Here is a 13,072-nt window from a genome sequence, read left to right as displayed (position 1 = left end):
ATGTTAGCCAGGGTGGTCTCGATCTCCTGACCTCATGATCCACTCGTCTCGGCCTCCCAAAGTGCTGAATTACAGGCTTGAGCCACGGCACCCGGCCCAAAAATTTGAATTCAGTGGATGACTCCTAATAGATGTTCAATACATGCTTGTTGAAATCAATAAGAGAGACAGAAGGAAAATATTTTAGACATAACATTCTTTTCCATGTTCTACTATGTGGCATCTGGTGAGCTGATATTCTAAGAAATACTAACTACCACTTTTCTGTTGTCTCTGTAACTGTTTCTGTAAAAATCATAGGTTCCTTATTAACCGCACAATCCTAATATTCAAATAAATAGGCAAAACATTTTAAAGAATGTTCTGAAGCTCCTCTTTCCATGCATTGGAACTGCAAAATTTTATTCTGGCTGGAATGCTTTTCTCCTACCTTTTTGCTTAATCAGTTTGTCCTCATCTTTCAAGTTGAGCTTGAAAGGCAGTCTCAACTCTCCTGACTCTTCCAGACTGTTGTAAGAGTCACCATTATACACGTTCACATTTTGTACCTTTTATTCCTAGAGCTTAGCTAAATAAAATTTGAGTGAAATCATATTTATATAATTTTTTAAACTAGATAGCATTGAATATACGAGTAAATAATATTTCTACTTCATCCCCCTCTCTCATACCTAGTACCATTCATTCGTGCAACAAAAATTTATTGCCAACCTAACGCGTGACAGACACTGTGCTAGGAACTAAGTTTCTAGTGCTAGGAACAGTAAAACAGATAATATCTCCCTGATTTTAGGAAGTTTGCATTTCTAACTTGAAGACACAGGCTGCAAGCAATAAAACAAGTAGAAAATATGGGTTAACAATAAGAGCTATGAATAAAATGAAAAGGAAATGCAACAGTGAACACAAAATTCAAGGATACTATCTAAAATTGAGTAATCGTGGAAGGGGAAGGCCTCTCTGGGAAGATGTTATTGGAGCTGGCCCCTCATCGGTGCACAATGAATATTTGAAGAAGAAAAGAAAACAGAAAGGAAAGCAGAATGAGAAAAAGAGAAAAAGAAAGGATAGCTAAGTAATTTAGTTTGGATGTAAAAATATCTTGGCAAAAGCATTCTTCATGCCTGTGGATTCTTCTCTTAAGGTAAAGGACTAGTGACATCCTTACTGGGGCTGCTGATTAAGGTACAAGAATAATGGGTCAAAGGGGATGTGAGTTCCCTCTCTGTGATATAAAATTAGGACATCTTTCATATTTAAGTGATGAGAAGATGTAGCAAGTCAGAAATTTTTGTTGCCTCTGATCTAATAATGAACAGTGTATGGGACCAGGGTGATCCATTGAAGGGCAAATGTCCAAAGCCACCCTCTGATTCCACTTTTCAATGCTTCTGGAGAGCGAGTTTTTAACATAATGGGAAGGGGATATATTAAAATATTGAACAAAGCCTCATATTTATCATTGCTGTGAAAGTTTCATTATTTGGGCCAAGTATAAAACAAGGCCCAGGCTGCTCGTTTGATGACCTGGGCATGTGAGATATGAGGTCAATGAGAATTCCTTCTGTAACTGAGACTAAATCTCCATGTTCTCTACACAGCCATGAACCCAAAGGGCCTCTGGGTCACCAAATCATGGAGATCTTAGTACTGGTATCATTTACCACTAATCTCCAGATCTAATTCTTAAAATATTCTCATAGCAAGAGGTTAGAATCAGCTTTCATTGTTTTTAAGTTACAGTTGTGGGGGACAGATAGACAACCTTATAGGGAGATAAATCATACTTCCCTTCTTAAATAATTGTAAAGCATCTGTTGTACATATGACCATGATGTAGGTATTAAACTGTCTTTGTAACAGTCTCTTGGATTGACTTGTCATCTTAAACAAAACCTAGGTTTTAAAATAACTATTAAGAAAGTTGAAAGCAAAGAGGATTTAAGAAGGGGAGAAATCACACCAAATATAAGAAGTAAAGGAACACAAGCAGACAAATTAAAGGGAAAGGACTGAATTTGGAGAATACACACAGGACTGGAAGAGTGAGGAGCAGGAAATGAAAGAGATTTCAAGCTGGGAGAGGAATCACATTTGCCAAAACCCTCAGGTGCTCCCGTGAATAATACCCTGAAAGCGCAGATCATCATTAGAGCTGCATTAGGCTAATAACTTAGCAACCTTCTATTTTGGTAAAATGCTTGGGTGTAGATAGTAAATTCTTAGATATAGGAAAACATTTTATTTAATTAGTGGAAGTTTGATTATCTCTGGAGGTATTCCATTAGTGTGCCTTGGTTATCTGGGTGTATCCATTATCGAGAGTTTGGCTTAACAAGTCCATTTAGTGAGCTCCATTAAGGTTTATTTTTCTGCTTAACTCCTTGTGGCCAAGCATCCAGGAGCTGGGCTTTGGGGGATTTCGGGTTTCTTTGCATGTACTTTAGTGGCTTGTCAGAGCAGTTCTAGTCATGGAAAATTTCCCATACGTGGGTGCCTTAGCCCACAGTTAGCAGGAGGTGGGAAATCAGGCGGAGATGCCTTCCAGAGCTGAGGGGGCCTCTTGGCATTTCCCTGGCAGCCTCATGCTTATCATCAGCCAGAGCCCAGGCACTCATTAGGCTCTTGATGAAAAGCATTCCAAAGAAAATGCCAGCAAATTGTGCCACTGTGCTGGCAGGAAATGAAAACTGCTCAGAGCAAGTGGAGCCAAGAGAGCTGTTGAAATGAAAGGTAACATCAAGGGTGTGATCACTAACTCACACAGACACTCAGGATTCAGGATGCAACTTTCTGCTTCACTGGGGAAAGCATGAGGCCCTCTCGTCTGTCAGCTGATGTCAGTTCTATAGAGGGGCTGAGATAGACTGGAAGGTGGGCTCTGTGAATTAAGCTTTGTTGTGCTTGGGTAAATGCTAGGGGTTTGGGTTGTTTTTATTCCCCCAAGAAGTCTCTCCTAGGAAAAACAGAAATAAGAAAAAGTTTTTGTTTTTGTGTTTTTCCTGGGCCCAAACGCTTGAAGACCAAATTAAGTAAAAGGAAGATTCCAAAAACACTATAGGTCCTATTAATGTGGGATCAGAAAGTGTGAAGGGAGGAAAAACAAACAAACAAACAAACAAACAAAAAAAAACAACCTTAGAATCTGTGAATCTAGCAAGGAACAGATGAAGGGTATTATTATTATTATTATCATTATTTTAGAGACAGGGTCTCACCCAGGTCTAGCCCAGGATAGAGTGCAATGGTGTGATCATAGCTTGCTACAATCTTGAACTCCTGGATTCAAGAGATTTTCCCACCTCAGTCTCCCCAGTAGCTGGCAGTACGGGCAGATGCTACCATGTCCCACTAATTCAAAAAAAATTTTGTTTAGAAATAGGGGTCATGCTATGTTGCCCAGTCAACTCCTGGCTTCAAACAATCCCCTCACCTCAGCCTCACAAAACAATGGGGTATGAGTCAACGCAGTCGGCCAAATTTTAATTCCAAAGGAATTTTTGGTCTGTAGAACTACTTTTATCCTGAGGTTAAAATGGCCACCAAAGCAAGAAAAGGAAACACTCAACAGCAGGCAGTACCAACACACAAGCAAGACACAGGCATACTGAAATCTTCATGAAACTGGATGTGGTAGGTAGAGTAATGCCGCCTCAAAGATGTTCAGTTCCTGTTCACTGGAACTGTAAGCAGGCTACCTCACATGGGGAAAAATCAAGGAGGTAGAGTAATGCCCCTCGCCAAAGATGTTCAGGTCCTGTTCATTGGAACTGTAAGTAGGCTGCCTTACATAGGGAAGAATCAAGGTTGTTATTTAGCTGACTTTAAGAGATAGATTATCCTGGATTATCCTAGTGGGCTCATTGTAATATGGAAAAGGGGGGCAGAAGCAGAGGTCAGAGTAATATGATATGAGGACTAAGCCAACCATTGCTGGCTTTGAAGCTATAGGAAGGGGGCTACAAGCCAAGGAATGTGGGTGGCCTCTAAAACTTGGAAAAGTCAAGGAAACCAATTATCTCCTAAGGACTCTAGAAAGAAATGCAGTCCTGCTGACACCTTGATTTCAGCTCAGAGAAAACCATGTTGGACTTTTGACCTCCTGAATTATGTTATAATAAATTTGTGTTGTTCAAATCACTATGTTTGTCATAACTGGCAATAGCAGCAATAGAAAATGAATAGACTGGTATTCAGAAGATTCATCTGAAGTTCCAAAAAGGAGTTTCCGAGTTCACCTACAATTCTTGGGGCAAAAAGTAAAGTGAAAAAGCAGTGACAAGACCCAAAAGGCACATTGATGTGTTAGAACTGTAAGGCATATTACATACATCATCTTAGGTAATTTTACAACAATCTTACAAGGGTGGATTATCATTTCTAACCTGTAGATGAGGATCTTTTTAAAAAGTAAAACAATCACATCCTTTAACTAATTAAAATGCTTCAGCGGCTCCCCATCTCGCCCACACTACACGAAAATCTGATTTCCTTATCCTCACCTGTAAAGCTCTGCATCAGTCATAGTCAAAGTGCAGATTGCTGATGAGCATCACCTGGGACCTTGTTAGAACCGCAACACTCAGCCCCTACTACAGACTTTTTCAATCGTAATCTATTGGGACAGGGTTCGGGAATCAGTTTGAACTTGCACTCCAAGTGATTCTTATACATAGTAAAAAGTTGGAGAAGCACTAGTCCATGTGAAGTACACTTGCCTACTTCTCCAACCAAATCTGATGCCACTCTCATCCTTGCTTGTGAAGCCTCACTGGCCTTCTTTCATTCTCTAAACATGGTATGTTTGCTCCCATCTTGGGACTACTACATTATCTATTCTCTCGGCCTATTAGGTGCTTCCCATAAAAATTTGTTTGTTGGCTAATGTCCTTAATGTCGTAAGGTTTCCCTGATTGTGAGCTTACTACGGTCCAAAGAAAGAATGCCAATGGGACTGCCCCCCACGTTATTTTATTATAACTTATGTCTTTGATTTGAGAAAATTGGAAATCCACCAGTCATGAATAGAAAGCTGGAGATGATAAGAAAATGGACACTAGTTTTTTAAACTATGTAGATTTAAGTTTTGCTACCAGTTTTAGCAGTTGTAATCACAATGCATTTTTTTTCTCGAAGAATCTTATCCTTGTTGCCTTTGGAAAAGCTTTCCGTGCTTGTAAACACCATAATTTTTCCACCTCATAATCTTGAATGCACTGTTCATTTAAAGTTTTTGGGGAAGGGAAAATTTGAAAGGAAAGCAAATCTCAGCATATACTCTCTATATAAGCTAGGTATATGCTTAATTCATGTTAATTACAGATCCTTTGTGACGGATAAGTATTTATGCTTTTTCAATTCCTTATGTTTGCCAGTTTTACAATGAGCTCTGTTGTATTCCACAAATCCTATGGCAAGATCTTTAAGGTTGGCTGTTTTTCTCTTTTGTAAATTCACTTCATAGATTATTTTTGTAGTGAATGCATTAAAACAGTATTGAAGTTTAATTTTATTGAAAAACATTGCATTACTCAGAGGATCATTTGACATTTTTTATCCTTCACAATAATAAGCCCCTCGTGTAACTAGTAAACCCTAGAATGTTGGTGGTGTTATAATAGAAAAGTATTTCTCATATAGGACTCCAGGATGGGCATTTCTGCCCACCTGGATGGCTTTCTTCAACCCTCAGAGCCTTGGAGCCTTCTGCGTCTAGCCAGCAAATGGGAAGAGTAGAGAAGGCTCACCTGTTTCTTAAGGCACAGACCTGGAGGTTACTTCACTTTTGCTCATATTGCCTTCATGAAAATATGTCACAAAGCCACAGTTGGATGCAAGGTACATAGGAAAATGTCACTGGGTGGGCAGTCATTCCCGGTGACAAAATCACCCTGTGAAAGAGGAGTACAAATATTGGCAGGCAGCCAGCTGTCTCTGAAAACCTGTGTAAATTATCCTAATACTGCGATTCTGAATCAAATGTACTGCTCAATCACAGCAAATACATCTCTCTTTCCTGATTACTACATGAACTTTTTGCCCTTTCAATCGTGCCCTTATTATATACTCCCATAGTACTTAGTATTGCCTTATTTAGAAATTCTCATCATTTTTCTGATTATTTGTTTAACTACATTGTAAGCTTCTTAAGGGTAAGACCATAGTCGCTTTGTTCACTGCGTCACCAGTACCTGTACCCAGTAGAGTGCCTGACATAGTGCTTCGCATATGGTAGTCTTAAGAAATTGTTTTGAACTGAAGAATGAATGAACTAAATTTCTGTTGCAATACATTATCTCTTATGATTTGTCCTATGTTGTAAGCTACTTCCAATAATTTTTGGATTTGAGAGTAGACTGAATAACTTAAACAAAATTTAGGACTCTTTGTTCGTTGTATCTTTTCATAAAGGGAATGATGCCATTGTCACACTCCTGAAGCATTATAAGAGACCGCAAGATGAATTGCTCTGTAATGAATATTCTCAGCCTGGAGGAGGTACCCTTTTCTTGTTCAGTTTTCATTGTTGTATAATATTGTGCCTAAAGGTAAACCTGTGTTTCTGTTACTATCATTCTGGGGCTAGGGAGGAGGGAATAGCCTATGTCAGATTAGATTTATTTTAAGTAACCTTATGTCTGGGAGAGGCTGAACGTAAAGAAGCCTCCATTTCAGCTATTTTCTAACTCACCAATCTGCAGCTCCTCCAAGTTTAACATTTCCCAGACTGGATGTTTATGAGGCTTGTGCACGACTAGGAAGGCCTGGATAAGCTGAGAGCAGTCGTTTTCCATTTCAGTAATCTATTACTGAATACTCATATCCAGACACAAATCTGCTAGTCTGTTACAACTTGGATTTTCTAAAAAATCTTTTTATGCACTTTCTAAATAAACACTTGCAGTACAATCAGTATCCAGAGAAAGATTTGGGCCTGAAGCGATAGTTTTACTTTGGTTCATCACCTGCTTATTTTTATAATGTTGAACTTTTATGTGGAAAAAACTGATTGCTACTTTCAACTCTATTATATAATTTAATTTCTAGATGGCTCCTATGTGTCTGTTCCATCCCCCTTGGGGAAGATTAAAAGCATGACAAAAGGTACTAATAATTTGGGACAATTGTTGTATTTCATTACTAAGGATAACAACTGTTGCTTCAAATATAACTTTCAATTTTGACTTACATGTTACAAATGATGACTATTTTGCAAGCACAACAAATATTATCGACAGACCATTCTTTTCATAATTAACCTTACCCTTTATCTCCTTTCATTGCATGAAGATATAATAACAGTGAAAATTTCACATGACTATTAAAGAAAAATCAAATTCTCACAGGACTGTTTAGATGTTTCTGTTTATTATAAATATTAATATTTCTTTAAGAAGAATTGGGACTAGAAAACATGTATGAAAAATATATATTATTTTTCAAAATATCCCCAATAAGTAGTATTTTGGGACCTTTTTTAAATGTATACTTCACACAGAAATGAATAACATTGGACCAGAAAAGTAAAAACTTTGATTCAAATGTAAATATATATTTAACTATTTGGAATTTAAAGTCTTTTAACAGTATTTCTTTTGTAGTGTTTCCTTAGAATAATTCATAGGCTTATTTCCTGTCATTTAATTGGCATCCCTTTGAGGTTAGTTTATGGATATTTGGCTAAGCCTATTGGAATAGACTGAAGAGAGTTACCAGATCAGAACCTTTATCATAATGTGATATGGCCTGGACTCCAGGGTTGCCATGTTATGCAGGCAAGCTGGTTGGTGATCAGATCAGGAATAAACCCTTAGCACTGGTAACAAGGAGTGAGTAATCAAGACGTAGAACTAACATGATTTTAATGCAGCGGGGCAGGGATCATTTGGGTTAAGGTTTTAGCATCTTCAAGTAGTCAATTACAGTTGGAAAATTTAAAATTAAATGTTTTTAGGAAATTATGTTTTTAGTTAAACATATATATGCATGTGTATACACATCCACATATGAGCTTTTCACCTTAAAAAATAAAATGACAATTTCTATTTGCAGAGAAGGCAGATATTCTCCTCCTGAGAGCAGGATTGCCTTCACATTTCCATCTTCAGCTCTCAGAAATTGAGTTCCATGAGATTATTGGCTCAGGTAACTTAAAAAAAAAAAAAAAAGGTCTGGTTTAGTTGAATGAGCTCAAGTTAATGTGTGTTTATTTATTTATTTTAAACAATTGTAGGTTCTTTTGGGAAAGTATATAAAGGACGATGCAGAAATAAAATAGTGGCTATAAAACGGTAAGCAAGCAAATGAAAAAAATTAGCATCCAGGTGGAATTGTGACCTTTGAGAAGCATATGCATGGCAAGCCCCTTGTTTGGATCCATCTGTTTACTGAGAATTTTCTGTTGCTGCCATTTCCAGTTATCGAGCCAATACCTACTGCTCCAAGTCAGATGTGGATATGTTTTGCCGAGAGGTGTCCATTCTCTGCCAGCTCAATCATCCCTGTGTGATTCAGTTTGTGGGCGCTTGCTTGAATGATCCCAGCCAGTTTGCCATTGTCACTCAATACATATCAGGGGGTTCTCTGTTCTCCCTCCTTCATGAGCAGAAAAGGTATGGGTCTTTTGTTCTGATTTGTCCTTGGACATACCATTAGAATTTTGGAATTACTCTTGCAATACTTCAGAGGCTTTTTCATTGGATGAGCCTTTACCTTTTGAAATCTGAGTGCTGCTAGCAAGTGTGGCATTTTTAATATTGCTAATAATTGTCTTTCAATGAATAGAAATACTCTGTGCTTTCTTAACAGAAATTCAGTTGAAGATAACAAATTTAAGGAATTTAAATAGGAAACTGGAGGTTAAAATAATTAGGCTAAATTTGAAATACTGATAAAAAAGATATATGTAAGCTCAGAATAAAATAAAGTTTAAAAAAAGTGTTCTTGCACAAATCCAATATGAATTCACTTCCTGAGTTTATGCATATAGTAATTAGAATGTAGTTTCATTCAGTGATTAAAATGGATTTCATTTTACAATATTACAAAGAAATTAAGTATAGTATTATAAATAAATTATAAAACCAAGTATAATATCTTAAACAAGAGATACCGTGTATCTTAACTGATTCATAATTAAGCATTTTCTGAGGTAGGAAAGCTATTTTTTCAGATTTGTTGAATTTCTAGCTTAACCCTCAAGAAAGAAAAAATGGTTAAGATTATACAAAATAACAACTCTCACACATCATTTACTTTTTTGGTATTCGTTTTGACCATTTCGTCTCTATTAAATCTATTTTTAAATTGTAGGATTCTTGATTTGCAGTCTAAATTAATTATTGCAGTAGATGTTGCCAAAGGCATGGAGTACCTTCACAACCTGACACAGCCAATTATACATCGTGACTTGAACAGGTATTTTTATCCTACATAATGAACTCAGAAGGGTATAACTAACTGTGAGTTTAAGACAGATTTCAGTGAAGATATATTTTAGACTTATTGCAGATCAGGGTGCTCTGTGGGTAAGAAGACAGGCTACCATAAGCTTAGGCAATAGAAAGTTTTGTCATTGTCTTTTAAGGAGTAGAAAGCTATATAACTGCTTCTCAGGGATCTTTTAAATCTATGAAGAATGTTCACAAATATAGTAATATCTGTAAGATACATCAGCTAACTAGTTCCCAGGTCAGTAAGGTCAGATCAAGCAGTGAGCTAAATGGCTATTAAAAAATGATATGTCTCCTATAAAGGGAAGTGTTGGAGTAGCTCCTGATATAAAATCATCTGAAACATACTTTGTGCTACGATTTTTGTATTTTTATATTAGTAAATTCAGCTTAACCACAACAGCTTATTTACCTAGTTATCAGGTCAAGAGGATTTCGTGTGAAACAAATATGACATCAGACTGTTCAGTGGTGGAACCCCAAGGGATCTCAAAACTTTTCCTAAATGGTGAAAACTTTCTCTGAGTAAAGTCTTATAGGAAAGGCCCATATACAAAATGGAGCAGTGTTGGGTGAAGGTAAAGTGGGGAGGAGAAAACTCTATTTACTTCCCCTTTCCCACTGCTAAGGAGAGATATTCCTGCGCCACCTCTGTGGAAGCCCAAAGGTGCTGTAGAGAATAGTTGGACAAACACTGATTTAGTTTATGAAGCAAGTCAGATTATTCCATATCAATCACTTTCATTTTATGATAATCAATAAGATTCAGATAAATTGTGTATACAGTCCTTTATAAAAGCTTTATGGTTCTGAAGCTACTAAATATTAATTACTCTAGTCAGTCATTTGGTCAACAACTATTTGAACATCTATGTTTAAAGACTATTTTCAGCACAGTAGAGCTTACAAAGTGGGATGTTCATAGACTACATTTAAGGAGTTTTCACACTCTATGTAGAGAAGAAAAATACTTACCTAAATGTATTTTAGGTATAAAATAATAAGTTATATACAAGATATAGTACAAAAATTTCAGGAACAAGAATATTAATTGCTTCTGAGGATTCTAACGACAGTTCCATGGAAGGGATGACATATGAGCTTGGTCCTGAAAGACGGGTAGAGTTTGGAAGAGCATCCTGTAGGCTTATGGAAGACATTAATAAAATCATAGAGATTAGAAAGTTAAAGGTATATATAGGAACTATAGTTTCATTTTAGTGTACAGAGTGTATAAATGTATGTAGTGTGTATAATGTATGAAGTGGACAATTGGGAAAAAGTATAGAAAAATAAAACAAGAGCACAGACACCAGTGAATGCTATTGCTAAGGTATTTCAGATTTTTTTTCTGTAAGGAGACAATGAAGATGTTTGAGCTGAAAATCACAAATCTGGAGCTATATTACTGAAAGATTAATCTGGCATCTGGTAAAATATCAACTTGAAGGGAAAGTCAAGAAACTAGTGAGGCAGTTGTTGCAGTAATCTAGATAAGAAGTAATGAAAAGCGGAATTTCACTAGTGGTAGTGGAAATGAAAGGAAGAGGCATGTCAACTTTAAATAACAAAATACAGAGTTTATTCAAGCTCAGAGCTTAAGGATCATTACTCATGAGCATGGATTCAAGTTGTCCTGAATACATACTCCAATTAGCAGTGATTACAAGTTAGTTTTTAAGAAAAAGCAGTTTTTAAGTTGTTTACCAAGAATTTAGATTAAAATAATATAAGCTTTTGATTGGCTATACCTTGTTCTTTAATAAAAAATTATAGGAACATAAAGATAATGGGTAACACAGCTAGTCAGGAACAAAATGTCTTTACACTACTGCCCCAGGGGAATGGAGACTGGAGACATGACTAAAGTTTCATGCTCATATCTCTCTGGGCCTGATAAATTTTGTGTTGCTCATACAGCTCAGGCTGCCCTCAGCTATTTTTCTCTTCTCAGATAGATATGAAAGATTGGAGAGATAAATCAGATACGTGAGTGGTAGAATCTTAGATATTGAATGTAAACATATATAAGTCTAAATCTATTTATAATTATTTACTAGTTTTCACATAAAAGTCATTTCTTAGTTGTTAGCTATTAGTTCTTTACCTTTCTTAATTTCAAACGAAGCATTTACGTTAACAAACATTTAACTGTTTCAGAAACAGATTTAGATGCTAAATTAGCACAATATAAACTGATGATTTTGCATTTTAAGAGTATTATCTTTCCATCCCAAACATTTTTGCACATGGTGTTAAAACAAACGAGTAATCATTGCAATAAGTAATCATTGCAAGTTTTCTCTAGCTGTAATTCTTCATTTGTGGGGCCATTATATATTCTGTTGCCCTGTGAGTTATGTGCAAGTTGTTACCACCAGTTGTTGGGCAGGACCAAAAATATAAATGTTGATTAAAATAAAAACAGAATGTTTACTATATAGCCAATATAGGTTTATATCTACAATTTGTGCTGCCTGTAATCTAACCTAAATGCTTAATTGCATCAAAACGTTTTAAAATTTTATGAAACACCATTTTATAGGTGCCTTCATTGTGACAGAGTCCCAAACTATTGTATCAATTATTTGTAGACCATTTTCTATCAATCTTTAATCTGGTAGCAACAGCAAAACTTTGTTTTTCAGATGCGTGCATATGTAGCATTGTATATGGCTCAAAAGAGCCTGGGTCCTTTCCCTCAGAGAGCTTACTGCACTACTTGGCTGTATAAGACATATACCCAGAATGCAACTCAAGTTCCACTTTATATAGAAAATAACTAAGGGTCAAAATGATGAAATAGTAACTTTCAGAGGATTTCAAATAAGTCAAAGATGAAAGTGGAGTAGAATGCTTCTTAGCATATGTGGAGCTAAACGTAGAGTTTGAAGAACAGGCGTTAATCTTTTCTCAGGATTTTCACAGCATACTAACCTCTACTTTAGCATAGTACCTGGAAAGTCTCACTCAAAGAAGTAGAGAGAAAGCTGGACATCAGAGATTGGGAAACTCGTACACTTATTTGCATTTGTATTGACATGGTCGGTTTATATTTTTATATTCCCCTTAGCCTGGGCAAGTCAGGGTTTCAAGGTCAGAGACTGCTCTCTTCATCTCACATTTTCTGAACTGAGCATTGTGTCTTACACAGAGAAGATATCTAATTAATATTTTTAACTGAACCAAATTCTTGTGGCATTTCTATGAATGTCATTTTACAAAGCAATGATGTAATTGGTGTGAGTATGACTACTTGTGTATAGCATCCAACTTGCCCAATAACTTTTATAATTTTAAGGGGAAAAGGGTGTTTGAGCCCACAGGATAGGACACTTTTATATTTGAGTTTGTAGTTGTTGCAATTATTTGAGCAAAAAAAAAAAAAAAGAACTCTATTTTTCCCATGGCAAGCAAAGCCAACTGAGGGTTTTACTTTCTAGTTCTGAAAGTTAATTTTGATCTTCAGTAAATGTCCCTTGGTATCTGCAGGAGATTGGTTCCAGGACCTCTCAAGGATACCGAAGTCTGAGAATGCTCAAGTCCCTGGTATTAATCACTGTAGTATTTTCATATTTCCTATGCACATCCTCTCCTGTACTTTAAATCATTGCAAGATT

The 13,072-nt window shown here is 36.4% G+C and overlaps 1 protein-coding gene across 1 annotated transcript in view; it reads left to right on the top strand.

Moving 5' to 3' along the window:
- Nucleotides 1-13,072, top strand: part of TNNI3K (TNNI3 interacting kinase) — a 302,223-nt gene that overhangs the window by 119,648 nt on the left and 169,503 nt on the right. Inside the window, exons 12-17 of the mRNA XM_023209399.2 lie at nt 6,412-6,498; nt 7,048-7,104; nt 8,053-8,145; nt 8,234-8,291; nt 8,418-8,612; nt 9,313-9,417. Of these exons, the coding sequence (XP_023065167.1) occupies nt 6,412-6,498; nt 7,048-7,104; nt 8,053-8,145; nt 8,234-8,291; nt 8,418-8,612; nt 9,313-9,417 (595 nt within the window). The remainder of the gene's footprint in view (nt 1-6,411; nt 6,499-7,047; nt 7,105-8,052; nt 8,146-8,233; nt 8,292-8,417; nt 8,613-9,312; nt 9,418-13,072) is intronic.

This window comes from Piliocolobus tephrosceles, chromosome 1 (genome assembly GCF_002776525.5).
Source record: "Piliocolobus tephrosceles isolate RC106 chromosome 1, ASM277652v3, whole genome shotgun sequence".
Lineage (NCBI taxonomy): Eukaryota > Metazoa > Chordata > Mammalia > Primates > Cercopithecidae > Piliocolobus > Piliocolobus tephrosceles.
This window is presented reverse-complemented; position numbering and strand designations above follow the sequence as displayed.